Genomic DNA, 26225 nt, shown 5'->3' with positions numbered 1-26225 from the left:
GTAAGCAAACTTATTTTTATTGAGATTCAAGCATGCTGTCCATGGGCCATCATAAAATTGTATAGGCCTAGGCCTTAAGTTATAGAATAGGCCTACGTGAATTAATTTTCACCAAATGTATAGGCCTACATTGTCTGCTATAACTGACATTTTGTATAAGTTATTAATATATGAAAATATTTAATTTATTTTTCTTGCGTAGGTTAAGCTCGTATCCTCCCTACCGATACATAGCTTATTGATCTTACTACTTCGATAATACGCTGAAAACAGCAGCAATCGAAACACCAATGCATACTGCCGTGGAAAATAACCTCCCTTGTCCGTGACGTCATCCACGAGCGTCATGTTCCCAGCAGTGTTGTGAACAAGGTGAGCACAAAGGCAGATGATCGCTATTTGCTTGTGCTCGACAAATTTTATGTAAAAACACACATATCTCATCTATTATTTGCAGTATATAGCACAGGTAAGTTTATTTTTGTATTTAAATGTACTTTTCTGTAAAAAGGAAGAAAAAAGTCGTTCATCAAACACTGTACACGACTGTGATCAGCCGATGTCGGCCCTACTTTGTTGTGTTTCGGTAATTATTTTTTTTACCATAACACGTGACCCGCAACACGTCCGCCATTGAGAATGTAGATAGCACTACTGACTTAATATAGGTTACATTGTGTGTACCGTAACATCGTAATTGTTTTGCGACCATGCATATGGTGTCTTTTTTTATTTAAAAAAATTGGTATGTCAAAACATCTTGCATGTCGTTGCAGTTTACTCTGTTGGTACTGTGGTAGCTACGGGAATTCTGGGTCAGTCGAACAAACGCGTAATCTATGAAGGCGCATAGTCTAGCGGAAGATGTGAAAGCCATGCAGTATCTCAGTCGATTACATTTCATTAGTGGTGTAAAAATAGGGGTTCTCGAACCAGGCATACAACCTGCGTATCACACGAAAAGTATTTTTTTTTAAAGGTGCCACGTTTCATGTTTTTTTACTATAGATACGTTTGTGATAAAAAAAAACCAAAATCACTGAAATCCCCCCCCCCCCCCCCCCTCACGCCCCACAGGTCCGTAAGAATCAAGGTGGGCTCAAAATGTATGTAATTTTGGCAAAAGATCCAACTGTTTAACTCCTATTGGTTAGTTTTAAGTTTAGGTTCCCATTATGTGATGTCTCGCCAACTATTGGTAAGGCATTTTCTCAGAAGTTTTGAAGGTGGCAGGTGCCTGAAACTGGTGAAAGGAGCCATTCAGTGATTACGTAAATTAATGCTTTAGGAGGGGGGAGGGTCGTGAGATGCATTACAAAATGTTATGGGGATAGTGATGGTGTTTTGAATTCTGTAAACGTTTCAAGACCAAGTGTTATTTCCATTCATAACTTTAATAACTTGGATACAAGCAGTAATTGTCTCTAATAATACAATACAATACAATACAATAACTTTATTTCCATGTTCATATATGTATAATAAAAACATAGTCTGGTTGACCAGCAAAAATAAAGTACATAAAATTAAACGCTAACATCAAAAAAACTAAAGGGCAATTCCACGCTAAAGTGGACATGGAGTGAAAAAATCAAATCATGTTATTCCTTATATATTAAGATTGTTTTTAATGTAAAAATGACTGGAGAATCCAAATCTGATAAGTAAAATATTGTAAAATAAATGGATGTGTTTGACTTTAGCTATTTTATGAGGATGCCGTCACACTAAAAATATGACACTTCCGTAATACACACTATGAATTTATGTACAGCAGCCATGTAATTGAAGGTAATATTCTTTTTATTAGTGTTTTTGTTTTACCACTAACAAAGTACTACACTTCATAATCCACTTTAATGAACAAAAGTATTTTTTTAGATTTAGGGGAAATTAGAAAACATAGAATCAGTTTGTAATTCCGTTACCGAAAACAAACAAAAAGTTAGACTGTATTATTCATTTATATGTAATCAAGGAATCAACTCATATTCTCTGAGTATATGTTAATGAACATAATCAGACACATTTACTTTCAAATTCATACATTATTAGTAAAATTATATAGCTGTAAACATGTAATTCCGTTACCATAGGTTTGTAATTCCGTTACCGTCTTTGGTATATATTGTCAAGAAACACTTTAATATAAACCTACATAGTACTAAAATGCTACACTCTTATCCATATACACCAATACATCAAGTGATGTAACAATAGGAAGATATACAAAATCTTTTTTAAAAATCCATATGGTAATAGTACTAGTAGTGGCTCCAAATGCATTTGCAGAACACCCATAGCAAATATAAATGTCATCCATTAACAATATAGAAATTAAGGAAATCTGATCAACTTTAACCAAACAGTACTACTTAAAAGCTTCATTTTGCTGACTAAACATCTGCAATATCCATGACAAAATTCAAGTTCTAATCGAAACCTACTAGAATTATATCGGGGCTCAAAATATGAAGTAAAATATGGCCTGCCATTATTTTTTTATTTTAAATAGCAGGCCAAAAGAAATATGGCCTGTTCTGAAACAAAAATGGCCTGCTGTAAATAAGACAGCACAACGTGAATGTAGGGTTTGGGACAATGTGTGGAAAATTAGGACCTCTGATGTGTAGTTTAGAGCATTATAAAATTAAAATGTAACAGAATTATGAGCTCGGCCTCAGCTAAATAGAAGATGAGATGATCGTATGTACATCTGTTTTTTGAAAAATGACGCGATTTTGAGTTAATTGTAGCAGGTGAATGGTTATTTCACTTGCAAGATTTAAAAATATACTTCTTTTCACTTTTTACAGGCCGCTATTTCAAGCCCTGTACATATATCTTTAAACATATATAGGGGACAGAAAGTGGAAATGTAACATAACATATCTACTTAAAGCAAACTTTAATGTTACTTTATCCAAAGGCATTTATTGACTACATGTATTTAATAATTTATATTTAAATTACAGGATATGCAGAAAATGGAAAGTATCATTCTAATTACCAACATTATGCTTTTAAATGTATATAATGGGCAAAAAGAAAGCAACCGTTTTATAGTGTTAATCCTGTGTTTACAAGGAAATCGAATCTGAGTAAAATTCTTAAAATGGAAAGATGGCATGTTTGGTTGGCCAAAGAAGAAAATACTGGTGTTTTGAATGTTGTCATGTATGTTACCATAACCTCAGATAGATGAGGAATTTTATTATTAGGCATAATATCTTTCACTTATCGTAATACAATCTAGATGTTTGACGGTCAGTCTATATAATTTTAATTGGCCTGTGTTCCTTTGACCTGGTGTAAGTCTCTTTGTTATTAACAATGTCACTGTTCAATAATTTTTTTCAATTGCTGTCAAACATTTTAAACATTTACTATGTAATATGACTTTTGTACACAGTTTAGTGCTAGTTTAATCTCCACTCATAATATACATGCACGTGTACATGTTACCGATATTGAAACTAGTTATCATTTGAAATATTAATATGAATGCTTAAAACAAGTATACTGAATTATTATTTAACTTATAAAATTATGCAATATATTTGCAAATCAAATTTAAAGTAAATAAATATGGTTTTTCAACAGTAAATTCAGAGCGGTAATTCCGTTACCGAACTGTATAATTCCGTTACCGGCATTCAATGTTGTACAACAAAATTATGAAAAGATAATTTGTAATATAATTTCTATTTTGTTAATCACAAGTCATTAGGTCATCATTCCATCATGAAGATAAATAATTATTTCATCATACTTCACAGAGTTTGTTGATGTTTTGCGGTGCCCGTAAAAATGGTGTCCGTTTTTACGTAATTCCGTTACCAAACTTTAATTAAGTACTCATGCACTACACCATGCAGTAGGGAGTCTCACTTCTGCCCATGACAAGCACTAGTGCAGTACTAGTGTATTACATAGTTACATCATTATGATAATTTTTCTTATGTGGACTAGCTGAGTTTAATGCCTGAAATATCTCTCCAACTCGTAATTCCGTTACCGTGGAATTGCCCTAAACTACAACTCTTGTTTAATAAAGTACATGTAGTGTAAAAGGTTCTATACCATAATTTTTCTGTATTGCCCACTTCACCAAATAATTTGGCAATAAATGGTGTTTTTATTTTGTTAGTTGTTTTTACCTGTCAGATGTGACAGAATTATCATTGTCAGTGCTCAATTTTAAGGATTTTGGTTGCTTGCCCGGAGGGCAAGTATGGGTTCACATTGAGGTTGCCCTGATTTCATCCGTGTTTTGAAACTGGAGTTCTGACAATAAAATACATTACTTTTTAATAATGTTTTTAAATGTTTGTAGTTATATACATGTACACATAGGGCCTAATTGCTTAAGATTGTTGTGATTTGGCGACACATCAGCTATTTTCTAATCGAATGCACTGGAATGTTTACTATTCGGAATACTTCAGCTGATTACAATGTTTCCTGATGTTTCACAGAATCGGCCGAGGCGTTCCGAGTGGCAAACAAACCCACGTGATTTCGACTGATGCTTTAGTAGAGGGGATGATTTTCCGTTTCAGATTTTGCCACATTCCGTTTCAGATTTTTGCAAATTCCGTGTTTGTTTTGGGGGTTTTCCTTTTTGTGTGTTAATTAGTGTCATGTTTTATTATTATAAACTATATCCATTTGTGTTTTATTGTTCCAGCTCTGAGCTTGTTGGCTATTGCTATTTTTTAAATACCTGTAAACATTTTTGTTGACACAAACTTAAAAAAAGAAGAAGTTAAGTAATGTTTACTTGCCACTAATAAAGACTAAAAACGTGATGCACCATATTTTCTGGCCTATTACATGCATTGCTGTATAAACAGCACCGCTTGGTTTTAGACAAAGTTTCGACCTTCGTCCGTACATAAGCCGCAGTTAAAACAAAGTTACAAACTTAATTACTGTTAATTATTGTTTGTATTTAATAATAATAAAGAGATCCATTCTCCCTTAAATTCAAACAATACATAATTGTTGATTGTGTGGCTTTCAGTTTCATTTCATTTAATGGATTATGGTTAAGATTCATAAACAAAACACACATTTGACAAACCCCGCTATTTTCATGAAAATATTAACAAGAACTTGGTAATGCATTGTTTGTAATCTTACATTAGTTGCCAAAAAATATTTAAATAAATAATTACATGATAACATTTTATTTGGTCCAGTATTATTACAAAACGTGAACCAAAAAATAAAAGTGCACAAGTAAGAATGACTAGTACCCACTCGATTACACATGTATGTTTCTATGTAACCTAACTAGCGTGCCGTGTGCACAAATTACATATTCAGATGTGGTCGGGTAAAGCTGGATATATATAGGCCAGCGGTAGTGAACCGACACTAAGCACTGTTCTGTCGATTGTTTACAATTTCGACATTGTTTTATAACTTTGAAGGTCTTTTATAAAAAAAACAAACAAAAAAAACATTGTTTAGAATTATGTATTCAGAGCCAGTTTAAGGATTCGCGGGGCCAATAGCACAAATAACAGCGGGGCCCAATTCCCAAGATATATATTTTTCAACCCCTTCGGAGAGAGGGGAAAAATTACCTGGGGATGATTAATGTACACAATTACTCACCGCGGGACCCCCTGAAGCGCGGGGCCGTAACATGTGCTACTAGAATAAACCAGTAAGAAGAAAAGTAAAATGCTATTTTTGTGTGCAATTTAGAAAACAATCTGTTCAGAAATAAATAACTTGTAGTAAATTCCACAGCATGAAAAAAGGTGTTCCCTGTGGGACGGACTATAAATGTGAATTGCTTCCGTACAGACAGATTAACGACTCTGCCCAAAGTTTTATGAAATTATGTTTTCCAACGAAAGCGTTGTGTAAATCGGTTATGCTTACGAATTGTAATAAGTATTATAAAAAAATATTGCAATTGAACATACTAGAAATCTTGTTATATAATCAACATTCTAAAATTGTATTAGTTCATGTTTATTTTTATATTTCAAATTAAATTTTACTGTGTAAAGTGACACGGGTAAACAGTCAACATGCTTTGTTACAAGCTTACAGCGTAACTTCCGAGAATGAACGGTTCTGGAAGTGTTTAGGCATACGAAAGTTGGCATACAAAAACACTATATGCGTATATTATTAATATTGAATCTTAAAACTACCAAAAAGATTTATAATGGTGCTTGAACCAGAAATACAACTTCTGAAGTTTTTTTTTTTTTTGTAAATCGCGAATTCCGTTTCAGTTACTAAATTCCGCGATTCCGTCCATGTTTTTCGTGATCGTGGAAAATAATCCCGTCTACTTTAGATAACGACAGTTTAAAAGCGATTGTGGGCAAAGAAACTGCATATTATTTTGCGACACAACTCACCTTTTGGTGTTTAAAAAAAAGTCCGTCGTCCGACGGGCAACTAGTATCATAGAATTAAGTTGCCCGACTGAATATTAGGTCGTCACAGACGACTGGACGACTGTAAAAATTGAGCGCTGATTGTCACTAGCAAAGGGAAATGATCACTCCCGCTACCTAGAACGTTTTAGAAGAGTGGCAAATTGATCACCTTGCAATGAAAAATTTAATACATTTTATTGAAACCATGTGAAACCAAAACATTTTTGGAAAGATCTTCAGCCTGCCTTTATTTTGCTCAAATGCGAAGACTGGTGTAGGCACAGTTACACAAAAATAAGTTGTTAACTGTGTTATGAAAGGTGATAGATTGCAAGATCATCTCGAAAGCTTTTCATACGGCTGGAATTATTGAAGCCTTGGAAATTTATGATGACAGTGCAATTATTTTCCTGTCTATACCATTGTAGTATGTTTAGAACAGACACAATTGCAGCTTTTCAAAAGTACATCAGAAAATTGAGACTTCAGTGATTGGTTCACAAACGGAACCAGTATAATGCAGTCTTCGCCAGGAAAGGCGAGTGATTACTCCCGCTCCCCTCCACACTCGCCTGGAAGGTTTTAGGAGAGTGGCAAACTGATCGCCTCTCACTAAAATATTTAATACATTTTATTTAACTCATGTGATTGCTCGCCATGAACAATTTCAGGAGAGTCATCTTCAGCTCGCCTTGATTTTGCTGGTGGCGAGGACTGTAATGTGTTTATATAATTATAATATAATTACCAGTGTGTGCATTATCTGGGCTTGAATTTAAGAATTTGTCGCCCACTGCATTAAAAAAAAGAGAGTTGTGTGTGAAACGGTCCACCGACAGCAATACTGAGCTTGTTTACAGCAATTTTTTAAATAGTGACATTTGCAGCTCAAATAAATGTGAGTCGGTGACTGAAAGGTTATTTTGTTGCATGTAGACATATTTCAAATGTACAAATGTTAAATACTGACAGGTAATGTTAGGGATGAGATGATTCCGTTTTTTAATTTTTTATTAGATTTTCGATATTTGATCCACAGTGTGATTTATTCATGATACTTTCCACAAGTAGTACAAGTACGCCAGCTGTTGTACATACATTTTAATCAACTATTTTAAGAGCAAGACACTTTATTTTCAATGGTCATTTGTAAAATAATTGTAAATATAAAACTATGTCTTGACTAGAAAATAAAAATAATTTTTTTACCATTCAGTAAATTTGCGGGTTCAGTTCAGGATACGAACAGGACCTAGTGTCACTGTCTCCCATGCAAACATGTCGGGTGTAAGTGAATCGAGTGCTGTGATTGGCTTAAATACTTTGGGATTACCGGCAAGGTGCAGAAACGTTTACACATTTACAGGGTTGAAAATTAACATGAAAACCATGGTCGCCAGCAGGGCCAGTTGAAGAAAAATCTTATTGGCCCTTCTCAAATTCAACTAGCCCTGCAATTTAACTGCACAGCGAAAATCAAAATTAGAATTTTCTTTGTTGAATAATAACCATGTATAATAATAGCCATGTATATAGATCATTTGCGTCAAAAGGAAAACGATGAATTGGCATGTAGCTTCATAAGGTATGAAGTTAAAATTCATATTAAATAAACATATTACATTTTATAAACCCATACCAACCCAAATAACTTTTTTTGGGAAAAAAAATCCATTATAAATAAAAATGTTTCATTACAAATTACAATTAAATGATACAGATTAAATATCATTTTTAATACAGGTAAAGAAAAATGCTACAATAGCCAATTTATGCATCTTGATGTGCATTGTCTCTGAAGTAATCGATAATGCAGTATAAAGAATCTAAAACCTTAAAAGGTGCTATATACTGCCGCGTGTTTTAGTAAAGTAGTCTGGGAGTGGCAGTCCTCTTTATGGTGATGCAAGAGTGATGAACTCTCCAGTAAAGGATTTCCTTGGGAGTGGCTGTCCTATAGACAAGGCACTAGATAAAGATTGATGGAATCATCCATTATTCCATATATTTTGTCGTTCAGATTTATCTTGCATGTTCCATTGAGATTTAACCCATGCAATTTTATAAATACATGTATATATTTTTTATTTACACTGAACTTCCACAAAAAAGTTATTTCAGATAGTATGGGTTTACAATTTAATAAATTACTACGTTTTTATATGAATTTTATAGTTTTGCATGCCAATTACTAGTAACTGACTTTTAGAATAATCCCTATAGGGTGTATAGTAGTATACTACCAAATCAAATCCCATAGACGACAGTAGTAACATATGTGGCTAAAACTCCTACCAGCAGCGTCTCAATCAACATAAACGCCACAGATATAAATACTACCACCCCTCGTACTTAAAGTGAATCAGAAAAAATTGGGGGTCAAGCTGCTTGTTTCTGAGATAACGGGTAGCGTCTGTGACTACCCTAGTTCCGCACAAAATTCAAGTACTTTTTTTTACAGGTACCCCATACATGTGTCAAGCACAAGGCTACTTGACACATTACTACCGTAGATGAAATAAAATTGTATTTTTTTTTTTTACCCAGATGACACTATTATTTTTTACAACCAACACACTCACATTTATAACCAATCACAGGACTTGTGTTGTTCACTTCTCTATCAAAAGTTGGGTGCACCTCGAACTTTGACCCAGTCGGAAGTTATTTGGTTTAGTACTACCTGTAGTAATGGGAAAATGTCATTGTTAGTGTGAATTAAAACTACAAGATAAATTTTGATTTTGTCCCAGAATAAAATACTATATAGTAGTAAGCTTATTAAACAGTATTAATTTGTCCCATAACATTTAATAATGTCAAAACATAGGTCTACTAGATAATTATGGTGTATCTAGTCCATTCCAATAAGCCGACGACTTTAAAAAATAAAAAATAAAAATAAAATCCAAGTTCATTAATGTTGTCTCCTGCCAGAATTGTAGTTCGCGGCAGCAGAGATGCTGTGTCTTTTGTCACATCAATCATGAATTCGATACAGTTTTAGTGCATTTCTTTTTTAACTCTTACCATACTCGCCACTTTAAAATTGATGGTCGCCCAACAGACTACCTTTATAAAAAATTTAGTCGCCCTTAGTCAATAAAGGTCGCCATGGGCGACTGGGTGACTGCTAATTTTCAACCCTGCATTTACCATTAAAACAATTAAAATTCTTTTTAAAAACCTGCAGTAGGCAAATTGGAAAACTGCATCAAACCATGATTTTCATGAACTGTGATTAATCGTACCGTCCTTAGGTAATGTGCTCATTTTGCTGTCATTGATGAGTTTTACTGACTACAGTAATTTTTATCTAGTGGCACAAAAATACTGTCAGTGATACTTTCAACCCACCCTACTTTTTGGCTCACTCCTCAAATTATTAGCTGTTAGCCTTAAACTCCTTTCAAGCAACAGACTCCAGCAAAGAATACACGGTATCCGAGGGATCAACCAGAAAAACATTCAATATTTTCCACTGAAACAATACTACTGTGCTCCCAGTCTACCCGAGTCCTGAGTGCCCATAAACTTGTTCCCAGGGCAGAATATAACTGTGGTATAGACATGTTTATTGGCCAGTGACGTCAAAGTACTGTGCGCGGCCATGTTTAGAATCATGTGATCGGTCCGCCATTAAGGGAGTGAAACTCTCACAATAAACCAGCCTCGGTGGCGTCGTGGCAGGCCATCGGTCTACAGGCTGGTAGGTACTGGGTTCGGATCCCAGTCGAGGCATGGGATTTTTAATCCAGATACCAACTCCAAACCCTGAGTGAGTGCTCCGCAAGGCTCAATGGGTAGGTGTAAACCACTTGCACCTACCAGTGATCCATAACTGGTTCAACAAAGGCCATGGTTTGTGCTATCCTGCCTGTGGGAAGTGCAAATAAAAGATCCCTTGCTGCTAATCGGAAGAGTAGCCCATGTAGTGGCGACAGCGGGTTTCCTCTCAAAATATGTGTGGTCCTTAACCATATGTCTGACGCCATATAACCGTAAATAAAATGTGTGGAGTGCGTCGTTAAATAAAAAACACTTCTTTCTTTCTCGCACAATAATAACATGTGAAGGCATTGCATCTGGGTGCATTTTCAGTATTTATTACCTTTTTAGTACATATTGGTTAAAGCAAAACCAGTATGTCGAATAATTCAACCTCATTTAAAGATTGTAGATTCATATCAAAGTTGGTGGAAGTGTATTAAAGGAGGGGACAATCAAGGCATTTGACCTGGTATGCGTATTCAACGATATATAATGCACATTATTGCTTAATATCAACAAGTATAATCGTATAGTTAATTAATAAAACGGTTAAATGTGACGGCTATTATATATAATGGGCGCAGCCATTATGTACTATTCTAGTGAATACGCCCTGTGGCGAGCTGGTGGTTAAGTAATACCTAACGTGTCACGTCAGGAATTAGACTTCGAACTGAAGAAACAAAACATACCTGATTTTTGCGGATGCATCGCAATATTCTGTAATAATAGTCATCCCAGTACGCCAGTAACAATTATATATTATATTTAATACAAAGTAAATCACCATTGTCAAAGTGTTGAAATAACTGTATTGTGGTTTGTACATAAATTAACCCATGTACTGAAGTAATAATCTGAGTGTTTTCTTAGTTAATTGGTCATTTCTTTCTGTGGCCTGTACCTGTAGTTCGTGATTGGCAGGTGTATATTTAGACGGTCCCCAGACACTGTATCTAAAGACACTAAAAAGACGTGCCTCTTTTATTAAGATCACAGGGTATTGTGTGTTAACAGCACGGACACCCCTCTAATCGTAATCGATCAGCCGTCTTGCTTTATTATTGTAAGTAATTCTGTAAAACCCTTGATTAAGTAGACTTTCCCATCTAAAATCACAAAACTGACCAATTACGTAGTCCCAAAGAAAAGAAAATTATCTCTTAGGTATCGTGAGTGGTCGTTTTTGCTCGAACATAGCATACCAATAGGCTTAATAATATGCATTTTTTTCTTTGGATTTTTTAAAAAGAAAACTACTATAACTCCATTTCGTTCTATTGATGCAAATTGAAATATACTTAGTTAAATAGTTTATTATATTATCAAGTCATTTATGTTGTTTTACAAGTTAGGTTGATGAAAGCGAAGCATCTTGTCGTAAATTAGAGCGTTTGTTTACACTGCATAGAGCAGATAGACGGAGCTGACGTCACTTCACCCCAAGCTATACCACCGGACGTCACAAAAACTAAACAAAATGGCTGCCCCCAGTTAGCAGGAATAATCATGTTTTTTTATTAACTCTAAAATTACGCATTTTTCATTTGTTAAAGTGTCAGTATGTGTTGGTGGTCCGGGTATGCATCTTTCCAACACATAAATCTCTTGTTTCAGTTTACCTTTAATCATAAAAAACATAAATAATAAAGTATGTATATATACACGCGAACGTAAAAGCATAACGAATAATTTAAACTTATGCAAACAAATATAATTTCCCTGGACACTTGTATAGCCTAATATATTGAACTTTAAAACAATATTTTAGCCTCAGCAGACGAGGGTATCAGATGACCCCCTCCCCTCCCCTCCCCGCCAGCCTAAGCCGTTTTGTTTTGTCAAAGTGGTTCACTTTGTAATTAACTAGTATATAGAAAATTTTATGACTAATCAGAGGCGCATTTTCGGGGTAATTTAGTGTTGTATATTGTGAATGATTAATTTAAAAAAAAAAATCCAAAAAACTAAAGATAATTAAAAAAAAAAATCCAAAAAAAAAATCGACGAAATAGGTGGGGGTGCGATTTTTGGTGTGGCATGCATGCGTGTTACGTCAGTAAATTATTTATCATTTTATCGCACACACACAATAACTCGTATGTATATCAAAAATAAAAATAAAAATAAATAAGAGATAAATATTTGTCAGTGTTAACTGCGCCCCACTTCAACCCCATGTAACTATATCTGGAATATCCCAGAGCTAATAATAGTAACAGCTAAACGTTGACATCTACTGTAGATCTAAGGTCAGTCTTTCTCTTTTTAAAATGGTACACCACGTTTTCTACAAATGTACATAATTGAAATACTTTTCTATATTTTAGGATGCATTCAGTAAAGTTTCACATAATAACCATCAAAATTATTTACACTTGCGTGTGTTTAATTTATTCGCTATGCTTTTGTATTGGCGTATATAGGTGTTTTATTATTTGTTTTTAATCATTCACAGATTTCTACCGATGTTGATATGAATATACAATCTTTAAATAAGGTTGAATTATCTGAGAGACTGGTTTTGCTTTTGCAAAACGTTCCAAAAAAGTCATAAAGACTGAAATTACACCCAGCTGCAATGCCGTCACATGTTATTGTTGCGTGAATTTAACTCCCTTAATGGCGGCAGTGCGGTTACACCATCTATCGGAAACGTCATAAACTGCTGGGCGACAATCGGAAAAACCCGTCTATAGATCGGGTTGTTTTCCCCATCGGAACCATCGTTTCACAGCTAGTATATTGAGACAAACTGCTCTCAGATGTACTCTCTGGTTATGAAATGAGAAAATCCCAGTGTGCCTACTGATGGGGATTGATCCAAGACAGACCATGCATACAGCAAATGCTTCACTAAGTACTGTGTTACGTCTCATCCCCCGATTTAAATATTAAATAAACAAGTTTCATTCATTCCTTTCCTTGGTCTACAAAATGAGAAACCGTTTACACCACATTAGCTACTACTACTGATTAAACAGCAATGAATTGTATATGCACTTCCCTATTTAGGATAGTACTCCGATCTTTGATAAATATACCATTAGTTGGGACAAAGAAAACTATGACACCAAGGGCAGTCTATGCAAGCATGGATTTTGTTGGGGGCACAAGGGGCTGGGCACCCTATTTTTGACGAAATAATTAATTGAGGAGTCTTATTTATAAACACCACAAAACTAAAAAAAAAAACCGCGATACTGTTTACTTAAGTATATTCTTTTTAAATTTGTTTGTTTTCACAAAATTCTGTTACTTTTGCAAATCTCAGATTGTGTTTGATTATAAGATGGAATTAAACAATATTAGTTTTCTACCGTACATAATTTTTACAATTCCGGTGCAATTCTAACCCTCTCCCTCCCCACCATTTATAAAGTTTTTATGTATTATGTAATTTGTGTACTTTTTCACTAATGTTTTTTGTTTTTCTTTTTTCAACTAGAAAATGAGTGACAAACCATCAACTGAAGAACAACAATCGGAGAGACTCTTTATACAAGGTTACCAGGTGTTCTGTAATGATGCAGGTACGTTTTTAACCAGGAGTTGAAATTAGCAGATGTTGTAAACTGATAACTGATAACTAAAATACAAGGACTTCATCTTTTATTGTAACCTGACTCGTCACTTTACCAGTTTTGGTAAGATAAAAAAACCCATTTATGAATTAAAAAAGCCAGATACAAATTTGAGGCATGAGAATTTGTGCTTTTTGTGTGGTTTACCAAGTTTATAGGCCCGCCAGGATCATTCCTGCAATTCATGAGGAGATCTCAAAATGCCATTATACTTATAGATAAGGAGTTAAGGTTTGGGTAACTACTAACCACCCTGGTTAGTTTTTCTCCATTTTGCTTGCACCACAAGCATAAAGTGTTCATATCCTGAATATCTATCAGTTTACAATGTATTACTTTCAAGTTACTATGTATAGAACTTTCAGTTTGTATTTAAAGCTGGGCGGTATACTGTATCGATGTCATGTCAATACTGATTTACCGTACCGAGCAAATTTGAGAATACCATCGCTAATTGTCACTAGATGAGCTCTATTTGTATTTATCATTTTAACTGAACTGGTTGGACTCCCTTGGAAACACATTTTAAAAATAATTTGCGGGTTGAGGGCATAAAACCCTGAAAATTGTGAAAATTAGATGCCCTTCGGTGGGCCCAATGGGCTAGTTTTCATTCCAGTCAGTGTACCATGACTGGTATTTCAAAGGCCATGGTATATGCTATCCTGTTTGTGGGATGGTGCATGTAAACGATTTCCTCCTCTGAGACTATACGTCAAAATTACCAAATGTTTGACATTTAATAGCCGATGATCAATTAATCAATGTGCTCTAGTGGTGTCGTCGTTCACAAAACAAACTTTTTTTTCCCATCAAGAAAAATGTGTATAAATGCCCAGGGGTGAAGCAAATCTGAAATTTGGGCAAAAAAGATGAGAGATATTTGGGCATAATGTGCTGGCTTTAAAACCTTTTCACAATGTTTTTCCATCATTCTACCCACAATATTACCGGTCGTTGTGATCCATGTAAAAATGCATAGCTGTTTGACAGTAATGCTAATTTGAATAAATGTTGTTATCCAGATTTGTGTATTTTTGTTTAAATCAGGCTAAAGTCAGTCTGGCAGCCTGTACGCCTATGCTCCTCACCCCCTCTGCTCCTATGTGCCACACGCACATGCACACGCACACGCACACACACACACTTTACATACACACTTTATTTGGAAAATGTATTCATAACCCAATTACATTACTGCTTACGGGCTAAGTAATCTGAAAATAACTAAAGCTTGTCTGGATAACCATTAGTTCTTAGACGAAAGTGCATTTTTAAAATTATTAAAAATGCATTTTGGGGTATTACAAAAACCTGGATGACCACAATGTCAAGTGTATGAAAATTAATATTGTAAATTATAAAACGTAAGTATAACTGAATTTCTAATAAAATTATCAAAAACTGCTTTAATAGTCAAAAATATATCGTAGTGTTTAAAAATTGGTGTCTGTTATTTTAACCTTCTGACTACTGCAGGTGAGATATCTTGCCCGACGTCACGCCAGTCGACATACTGTACACTGTATACAGTGCACACCTCAATTCATATTTCCTGCTGTTTTGCACACGACACTCACCAGAAAGACTTGTATACCAGTAACAAAAAACAGAAGACAACTCAGCTTTCTGTATCTTTAGGTTTTTGTTTTTGTTTTGAAAATAGCTTGTAATTTTTAGTTGAAAAAGTGGTTTTCGGCAAGCCTTTTTGCTTGACAACAATGGCGGCACGTCTTGGTCATTTTCAGGGATAGATAGCTGATTGTGACAGCTAATTTGATAATAAATTTGATAGTTTTATCAACAAAGAAAACACCAAATATATTGGGATATGAATTGTAGTTCATTTTTTTTTTTTTTTTTAATTCTGGTCAGAAAACTACTGTCATCGGGAATAATAGACATAAATACTGGACATCTGGCCACAAATGCCGGCAAGTAAATGCGACTTTTTCGATTTTTTGCTTAATTTTAGTCAACATTAACTGATCTAAAATATCATAAATATTTCATGAAAATAATACTTACCGATTCAAATATGAACTTTATTTTATGTATTTATAAATTATTTAAGTGAATATATGTGAGTAAAAATTATAAACATGTACCCGCTCAACATGGTTTTTGTCAAAAATTAATCCAGTAGTCTGCAGGTTAAATTTGTATATTTTGTGAAATTTCCTATAAAAGATGCAGTCAGTTCTTATAAAGTGTAATTGTACAAGCTGCTTCTGATATTTTAATCTGGAACTAATGCTAGACAGTTCTGGACCACTTGTACTGACTTGCACATAACTATATATTTAAACTAATCATTTTTGTCTTTCTTTCTTTTTAACCTTTACACTACTGAATTAATTTTAGACAAAAACCACGTTTAGTGGGTACAAGTTTATAATTTTTACTCACATTTATTCACTTAAATGTTTCATAAATACATAAAATAAAGTTCATATTTGAATTGGTAAGTATTATTTTTGTGGGTTTTTTCTTCAAATTTTTATATTTTAGACAGTTGATGTTGATTAAAATTAGGCAAATAATCGAATACGTCACGTTTATTTACGGGTATTTGTGGCCAGCTGTCCGGTATTTATGTCCCATTATTTCCAATAACATTCTGGGACTTAGCTCAGTGGTACAGCGCTCGCTCGATGCATGGTCAGTCTGGGATCGATCCTCGTCAGTGGGCCCATTGGGCTATTTCTCGTCACAGCCAGTGCACCATGACTGGTATATCAAAGGCCGTGGTATGTGCTATCCTGTCTGTGGGATGGTGCATATAAAAGATCCCTTGCTGCTAATCAGAAAGAGTAGCCCATGAAGTGGTGACAGCAGGTTTCCTCTCTCAATATCTGTGTGGTCCTTAACCATATGTCTGACGCCATATAACCATAATGTGTCGTTAAATAAAACATTTCTTTCTTTCCTTTATTTCAAAGAATCTCCTTTATTTCATGATTCTGCTAGATCTCCTTTACACTCATGTCACCTTAGTCTGTGCGGCACAAAAGTCTGCGCACGTTAATAACGTTACATTACGTCTTGAAACAAGTGTCGGGGTATGTTTGTAAACAAACAAACAATGTTAATTTAATTCACAAAACCGTTGTTAAAACAACACATCTTGATTGTGAATATATGTATAAAACTGGTCGATAACACTTTTATTGAAATAAACCCTGAATTAATGCACTAAAAGTATACTTTTGCAAGCCTCGATCAACATGTTTTTCTATCACCTGTCAACACGTGTCTGTCAACGTTGTAATGATCAACCTTGCATACCAACTTACATAAATTTACATAGAAGCTTCAATACATACCTTATTGTAATTTATGAATCCATAAATGAAATGAATGTCTTATTTTATCTGTTGACTTAAATGTCCAAGCATACTTTGAATTTCCCTCCGATTGACACAATGCAAAATGGCTGCGCACAGACTTTGAACACTGCATTTACAGCATGGCCTATTTTAGCTATAGTCTGTTTCAAAATTATCATTGATTGTCCTATATGTCTAACGAACACTGTTTGTGCTCATTTACAGTTAATAACAGACAATTGTTTTTGAATAATGATCAAATATTTTTACATTGGCTTTTTTTTTATATTGTCATTTTGTGTTGTTCAAACTAAGGAGCATGGAACACCATTTATATTTATCTCATTTGCACAATCTAAATGTTTCTGAAACAGACTATAACAGGAAGTGTTTGTTATTTAGAACTTATAAAAGTTGGATCCATTGTTTGTTGCTGTTTTATGTAAACATTAGCGACATAAGTGGTTATTTTAATGTTTGCTGCGCAGACTTACGTGCCGTCGTGCAGGCCAGTAAATGCAGGGGGGTCCCACTAAAAATGCGCTCATTACTTGAGTTTAAAAAACATTAAAATTAAAATAACTTTAGTTGTAACACGTTTATTGTTCCATTGTACTGTGGCGGTGAAACAAATATTTTTAAAGAAATATTTTAACTTTAAAATATAACACAAATGCTTAGGTGCGCAGACTTAGGTGCCATCAGTGTATTTCCTCCTCTTTTTTTGACAAATCTTCCTTTTTATTGGTTTATTTCCTCACAATTGAGTGTGTATTTGTATTCAAGTGGCTTTTATACTTTCAAATTGAGCTCCTGCTGCAATAAGGTTTATACGGGTGTATTGTCTATTTTCCCATTCATGTCTATGTTATAAGTGTATAGCTCTCCATCTATGGTGTAATTTTACAATTAGCTTTACATTAGTCCATTTATAATTCATTGCAGACTTTCATGTAGCATCATATTACTAGGCTTTCAATAAGTAGTGTAAATATTAAGTAGTCACATAGGAAAATAAGATAATTATCATTATATACTTTGTTGTAATTCACTTGCTGGTGTACATTGGATACATTGTCTGGTTCTATGATAAAAGCCTTTTGAAATGGTAATAATATATTGTACGGTGCATCATATAGGTGTTAATGAAGTACATATAGGTGAGGATGGAATGGCTATGAGGGGTAAAGGAGGAGGCCATTCATTAAAATAAAACATCTATTAAATATCTGACTTATAGTATGTTATGTTATAATTTAATACAATATCTTGTTAAAATCTTATCAGGTCACTTGTTTGTTTTTTTTAAACAAAATTCGACAGACAAAAGGGGGGACATCACTCCCCTATCGAACTCACCCCCCTCCATGGCCGCGCTGCACCTGCAAATAAAGCCTATTGCTTTATCTCCTTTATTTTAATTTCAAGTCTGTGGACATATTGTAAAACAATCAAATTTATTATTTATTATTGATCTCTGAAAATGACCACGACATGCTGCCATTGTTATCAAGCGAAAATACTTGCCGAAAATCAAACGAAAAAAAATCTAAATAAACAGGAAACTAAATCGTTTCCGGTGAGTGTCGTGCACAAAACAGCAGAAAATATGAATTAGGGAATGCACTGCATACAGTGTACAGTATGTCAACTGGCGTGATGTCGGGCGAAATATCTCGCCTGCAGTAGTCAGAAGGTTAAACTATTTTTATCATGATATATAATTTGATGTTGGTCATCGTAATGTGGACATAGTTGGTACTAATTTCTCAGTTTGAATAGTTGTAAAATGCTTCATAATGATAAGCAAAAGCTGTTTATTTATCATTTCTTAGGCATATTAGGCATATTGTGGATTTTTGAGTTACAATGTCACTTGCTTCCTGTCAATTTTGAGCCAATGTTTGTTTTGTTTGTCGTGTATTATTAGCTTATTTATTATTAGCTTATTTATTATTAGCTTAAGTTCTGGATTTCATTATTATAATTCTTTTTCAGGTCAGCCTGATTCTGGTAACAGTGCCAAACCACCAGGAGATTCACCTGCTGAGAAAGACCCTGATGATCTCCCAGTGACGTTTGAAGTGAAGACTGAACCAGTGGATGCAGATTATGAAACGTCAACTAGCCCAGCCTCTGCGTCTAGTCCTGCTTCCATGCCAGTGATGACATTACCAACTCCACGTCCGCGACCTCAACTAAAGGATGTGCTACCACGCTTGAAACAAATGCAACAAATGAATGCTTCTGCTAATGTCATTGATGAATTGCTGAAGAAGAATGAATTTCTGCTGGGGAAAAAAGATTTTGGAGGTTATAAGCCTTACTCACGCAGACCTAGAATTCAAAGTGAATTAAAACGACCTGAAAACCTAATGGAGGCCAATCCACAAACATTCCTAGTGTCTCCCACATCGCAGGCTAGAATATCGGCAACAAAACCAGAACTAGGGCCCAAAATAAAGGATGCTCGTTACGGCAAAATCCTCCGACCTCGAAGTCCCACAAGAAAATGCAGCATTCCTGAAAAAGACAAGTCTCATTTCAATTATGCTCTCATAGAATCCAGTGTTAAAGATAAATCTAGTGACAAGATCTTTAAAGTTCAGAAACATGAAATGGTTTGTGCTGTGACCTGTAAGGCTATGTTCATGACTCAGGGAGGAGCAATTAAGGGTGACTTTGACCTCCAGTTTTACTGGTGTAATTTCTGTACATTCCACACCACCAACAAAGCTCAACTTGTTCAACATGGTATGGAGCATAGATTTCACTGCAAGTTCTGTCGCTACCAGTCATTCTCTAGGGCAGACATTATTCACCATTCAGCAAAGGAGCATGTAGATGCTTTCAGAGAGACGGCCAGTTCTATGAAGTACTGCATATTGTTGTCAGACTATCTTCAGATTTATTCTCAGGACACAGACGAAGATCGCAAGAAAAGGGCAGCACCAGAAGATGATGATGAAGATGATGGTCCACCACAAAAAGCTGCAAAGTTAGAGGGCAGATCAGTTGATTCTCTGTCTCCTGATGAACTCAAGACGCTGCAGAATGATTATCAAATCTTTGACATGGAAGTGGAAACTGTTGATGAAACTGATAAGAATGCAGTCAGTGAAGAGTCATCACCTCTGGCTTCTGCCTCGGTGGATGTTCCTTCTGACAGACAAATTATTGCTAGTAGTGGTTTGGCTACTTACGAAACGCCAAAAGCTATGAATAATATAGGAATTGCTGAAAGTTCCCTCCAGTCCACCATGTTACAGAACACAATGCCAGTTTCCAGAACACCGCCAATACCTGTCAGTCTCGTTGCTGCAAACAACAGACCGGTTCTAATTTCAAGACTTCCTACACCAATTTTGCCAGTTGGACAATTACTTGTACAGAATATTGCCAATTCTACAGTTAGACCAGCAGCAGGTTCAGCCATTCAGTCACAGTTGACATCCATTGCACCATCACTATTGCAAACCCATAGGCTCATGGACAGCCGTCCACCACCACCTCCACCATCTAACAAACCAAAACCTGGCCAGGGTTCAACTGTGTCATCTAGCTTGTACTGGAGTTGTGGCTATTGTAGTTTTACAAGCCATAGCCAAAGTGAGATAAAGGAACATTCGCAGAAATCACACAGAGGAAAGCCTCATCGGTATGTTGCACTTATTATGCCCTCTGACAAGCAGTCACAGAATGGACAGAATGCGGAAGGAGCAAAAGATATAAATGAAGCAAACATCACAAACAAAAACATTGAAATAGATAATGCTGAAGACCTGTCTGACTCTGTGCCCATGGAAAGAGAGTCAGAATCATTCAAATGCTTTCACTGCAGCTTCCTGGTAAAGAAGCCAGACCTGATCAAAGATCATTTGTTTTCAAAACATCCCAGTTTGAGTATGGTTGGTGTGGACATACATTCAAAAAGACTGAAAAATATCTTCTACTGCCCTAGAGATGACTGTCCATTCCGAAGCAAGAGTCCGGCGCTGTTTCAGTCCCATGTGGAGAGATGTACACCCTGGCAGATGAAAGATTTGAACATAGCCGTCGAGAAGCACCTGTTAGACTGCCTGGAGAACACAATCAAATTTAGCAAAGCTGTTCAGCTCAAGGAACAGGTAAGCACAAATCTCGGTGAATTGTCTTGTATCTATTGCATTTTTAAGTCACATTTCCCAAGCAGGGTCAAACATCATGTGATGACGAAACATCCACTTAGACGGATGGTGATACGGGCACATTCAAATCACGAAGGATTGTCTTGTTTGATTCACTTCTGTACTTTATGCTCATGGCACACAAGAATCAAATGTAGACGAAGAAAGCACCTTTTGTCAGCACACAATATTCAAAATGTTGATATTTGTGATGGAAGTATCCAGATATACAGTAAGGATCCTTTTGAAAATCCAGAATATGCTGTTGAGAACAAGGATGACATTGAAAATGTGTCTTCACCATTAGTTGAGCAAATGTTGGAACAAGATTCGTATCCTTTCTACATTGACAGCAAAAATGACACCATTTACCGCTGTCCTTTCTGTTTTCTAAAGTGCATGGGTATATCCGAGATGAAATCGCACTTGCAAAAAAAACATCCAAGTCACAAGATGCAAACAGTTAATGTTGAGAAATGCATCAATGAAGAAGAGTGTGTGTTCTTTCTGTGTCCTGAGGAAATGTGCTCAGTCTTATGTGCAAAGGAATCTCTGCTAATCAGACATGCTCAGTCCCATAAATCGATGTGTGTTTCCCCAACAGTGTTGGATCCCAATTACAAGATTGACCCGCATACTAAAACTTATAACGACAAGCCTGAGATGACAATTAGAGAACATAATACATTTGATGCACAACCAACTTTGCAAGACGCTGATGTTAAATGTTTAAAACCTGTAGTGTCACAATCTGCTTTGTTTTCATGTCATAGTATTAACAGTGCAGATAACAACTTGATGCATTCAGAGTGTTTAATGGAATCCACACTTAAGACTACCCCATATGTCCCACCAGGGCACTGTAGTGGCAATACACAACACATCACTTCTGTGCCTCACAGTATTGGCAATACACAAAACATTCCCTCTGTGTTGCTCAATATTGGCAATATTGGCAGTATTGGCAAACGGATTTCCTCTGTGCCCCTTATTATTGGCAGTACACAAAACATCTCCTCTGTGCCCCATATTGGCAAAACACCAAACATCCCCTCTGTGCCGCTTATTCTTGGCAATAAAAAAAATGCCCAGTCTGTGCCCCTCAGTATTGGCAATACACAAAACATTCCCTCTGTGCTAGTACAAAGTCTTAATACCGCAAATCTGGTGGTTCCAAATGTTCAGTCTTTGCCATCAGTATTGCCACCTTGTCCAGGAGGTATAAGAATAGCGTTATGGAGAACTACTCTTGATGTTCCTGCTCCATGTCTTTATCCACAGTTGGGTCCAACAGTAATGACAAATGCACCATTTTCAACAAGGATTTCTAAATTAAATGCGTCTGAAATGCTTTTGGCAATGGTACCTCCAGCATCAAAGAAACCAGCTGAGGACAATACAGTGCATGTTGAAATCCTGCAGGTGCCTCGGGCTGAGCAAGGAGTTGTAACTAAGTTGACAGAGTCTCCACTTAATTTACCCACGTGTTCACAAACTGAGGTACACCAGACAGATGCCAGACTTGAGAATTGTATTCATTCAAACATTTGTCAGTCTGATGGTGAGGAAAATGATCAAAAGCTGAAAATTGTATCAGTAAACTCTTTAGCTTACAATGTAGACCCAGTTAAGGAAGAAGAACTGGTAGAACCTGATAAACCCACTATTAATGCTTCTCCACAATTGATGTTGGATGAAACGACTATTAAAATTACCTCCTGCACTACGAATTCAACAGTAGATGGTGCAGAAAAGATAATCAACTCTGTCAATAATTCATTAGTCGAGTCCAATATTCTAGACAATGATGAAGTTCATGTAGAAATGAACAGAACTATCTCTAATCAAATGGACCTTGAACAAAAGAGTCTTTCTGTAAAAAGAAAAACTTTGGAAATTGTTTCAAAAACCAGATTGGTATGTGATCCTAAAGAGATTGGTAAAGATTTTAATCTAGATTTAAAAGACAGTAGCAGTATTGATGACGTCTGTAATATTGATCAGATGAACCCATCCTGTGGTGCAAAAGATGATGTGGGATCAGTGAGGAGACTCGCACAGGATGTGAAGAAGAAATCTGATATGGTTAACCCTGAAAGGTTCAGTTGTAAGTTCTGTGAGTTTTCTGCACTTAATGGAGTTCTAGCGATAAAGTCCCACATTAATGACAACCATCCTGATGAGAAATTTGAAACTTGCTCTGTTGACAGTAACAGTGGGCAACAGAAGACCTATTTTTTGTGTCCTTCTGAGACCTGCACATTTTGCATCACTGAAGAATCTGTACTGGTCACACATTGGATGTGTGTACATGAAGATGAAAGTGAAGGAGCTGCAGAGGTTGAACGAGCTGTAGAGGCTGAAGGAGCTGCAGAGGTTGAACGAGCTGCAGAGGCTAAAGGAGCTGTAGAAGCAGAAGAAACATCCAATGCTGCCAAGCAGAACGTGACAGAAGAATCCACATCACATGAGAAGAACAAAAGTCCGAAAGCTAAGATCAAATTTGGATACGAGTGTTTGTATTGTTCTGTGAGCTACATTGACCTTGATCTGAAGTCAATGAAGAGACACTATGATGAGAAGCACCAGGGACAGGATATGATCATGAGAGACTTGAAGGTTGGGAGTCTGAGGAATTCACGTATTGTTGTGTGTAATCATCAGGACTGTACCTACATCCAAAAAGGTTCTAAAAACGAGAGATTCCAATACCATCAACTTGCACACAACAACTCCAAGATCTATGAATGTCCCTCCTGTAAATGGTTTTCTGATGATAGGTCTGCAACCAATAAACACCTGAAAACTCATTCCAAGAAACACAATCCGGGCTACTTGTTGGAGTTCAGTCTGAAACTTGAACCTGATGGAAGGGTATCCAAAACTGCAATAAAATGTGGGAAGGCCAAAATTGTTAATTGAAATAGAACTTGTCCCGACAAATTTGACAAATGAAATGTACATTAGGGGTGTAGCGATATGGATAGATTGTGATGTGATACATATCCTGATACTTGGGTAGTGACACGATATGTACCCCAATACTTATTAGGCAGTGTAATATATTTTCTGCAATTACACCTCTTTAACAATTAAATGCCATTTCACTTAAAACATCTAGCTCTAACTATCAGTTGTATCAAAGTCACCTTTATCATGTAATCTTAAAGATCAAATTCGACTTTCATGGCGATTTATCTGTTTTTGACAGTTAAAGCCCTTGAATTTAGGAAATAAGAAAATTTCCTGACTTGTTTTTGCAATTCTTCAAGATATCGAGCTGAAATTTTGTTTATAGCTTTATCATGTTCTGGGGGTTGGACATAGCCCAGTGGTAAAGCACTCGCTTGATGTGCAGTCAGTTTGGGATCGATCCTCGTCGGTGCACCACGACTGGTATATCAAAGTACTATCCTGTCTGTGAGATGGTGTATATAAAAGATAAAGTTTTTAAAACACTTTGGCACTTTCCTACAAAGTTTTAAAATATACTTACCTTCATTTTATGTATTGTATATTCTTTTCACCCACAGCTCCTTACACTGGTTTTACATAAATATATATAATCTTCAAACAAAATAGGGGAACTCTAATAAGAATTTACAATTGCCAAAATTGTACGGTATATTAGCTGTGGGGAATGGTTATATGATAATAGTTAATTAATTGGGCAAACATTACAACTGGTAGTTCAGTATTACAGTAGATTTTATGACCACCAAAGATCTTGAAGGACGATTGGGGTCAGAATTGAAATTTGAAAGTTAATGTTGTTTTTTTTATCAGTAAATCGCAAATTCAAACAATAAAAATGACTAAAAACAACAATAACAACTGTATGATCAACAGAATGAAAATGATTGACAGAAATAATGTTCCACAGTGATTAATACACCTACCTGGAAATTGTCAAAATTGAGAATGACACCCCACGCACGTGTAGGGGCAACTGCGTGATACATGTGTAAACTATGAAATGTGTATTGATAAACAGACCTGAACATTCTTTACTAGGATGTCTGTGGTCAAAACGTATGTTCGGTATATTAGTTGATATGAACATTAATATTTCAGGTTCCCCTACTTTCTTTGAAGAGTATATAAATAATATTTGTATATACTTACCATTTGTGACGCCCAATAGCCGATGTGTATTGTTGTGCTGGGGTGTTGTTAAACATTCATTCATTCATTCATTCATTTACTAATGAAAATTTTTAGCGTTTCCTCTCTAAGATTATATGTCAAAATTACCAAATGTTTGACATCCAATAGCCGATGATTAATAAATCAATTTGCTCAAAGAAACAAAATTATCTTGTTCTGTTACTGATCAAGTTATCTTCCATATAGCATTTTACCCATTTGTGGCCCTTGAATGTAGGAGATAAAACAAATTTGTTGTTTGGTCTCAGTAGGGGTCATGTATTGCTTTAGCAGTACTCTCAGAATGCTTGTTAATATTGGCCAAGACCAAATACTTACAAATTCAATGAATCTTAAAGGGATCAGTTTGTAAACGTAATGACCAGCACATTTAAACTATGCCATAGGACAACAGGCCCAATTTAAACAGATTCAGTCTTGTTCTGGTAAATTATTTAAGGTTTTTTTAAGCCTTATTTTTGTGTAAGGACTAAAGGATCACATATTCTTGTAACAGGGTCCCAAGAATGTAAAACAGCTGACGTGATGTCCTAATATGGCTATTGCAGGAGAAGTGTCCATTACATAATACCTGCGTACTGTGTGCCAACTGCTCCTCGATTGATGATTATCAATATATGGATCACTGCATTTCATTTCTATTACCCCAGTATTTCAATTAGGACATATGATGCAGAGCACATTATGCATAATGTACTCATGGGTTTCTGGCTTTAAATTACACCCCTCAAATTATTAGCAATACTGAATTTGGTCAAAACTAGCCAAATTAATTTCATTTAGCGAAATATAAAATTA

At 35.6% G+C, this 26225-nt stretch overlaps 1 protein-coding gene across 2 annotated transcripts; it reads left to right on the top strand.

The window, feature by feature from the left end:
- Positions 1-350: 350 nt before the first annotated feature.
- LOC121375075 lies at positions 351-24634 on the top strand. Of its 2 annotated transcripts, none has more exons than XM_041502303.1 (3): positions 351-469; positions 13630-13714; positions 19093-24634. In XM_041502303.1, the coding sequence occupies exons 2-3, from the start codon at positions 13633-13635 to the stop codon at positions 24180-24182; spliced, it is 5172 nt and encodes a 1723-aa protein (XP_041358237.1). In that variant the 5' UTR covers positions 351-469; positions 13630-13632; the 3' UTR covers positions 24183-24634. The 2 variants fall into 2 exon arrangements, with proteins under 2 accessions (XP_041358237.1, XP_041358238.1); XM_041502304.1 differs by lacking the exon at positions 351-469 and adding an exon at positions 628-676.
- The last annotated feature ends 1591 nt before the right edge of the window (positions 24635-26225 follow it).

The sequence above is a fragment of the Gigantopelta aegis genome, chromosome 6 (genome assembly GCF_016097555.1).
Source record: "Gigantopelta aegis isolate Gae_Host chromosome 6, Gae_host_genome, whole genome shotgun sequence".
Taxonomy (NCBI): Eukaryota; Metazoa; Mollusca; class Gastropoda; order Neomphalida; family Peltospiridae; genus Gigantopelta; species Gigantopelta aegis.
The sequence above is the reverse complement of the archived record's forward strand: the minus strand, read 5'-3'. Positions and strand labels throughout refer to the sequence as shown.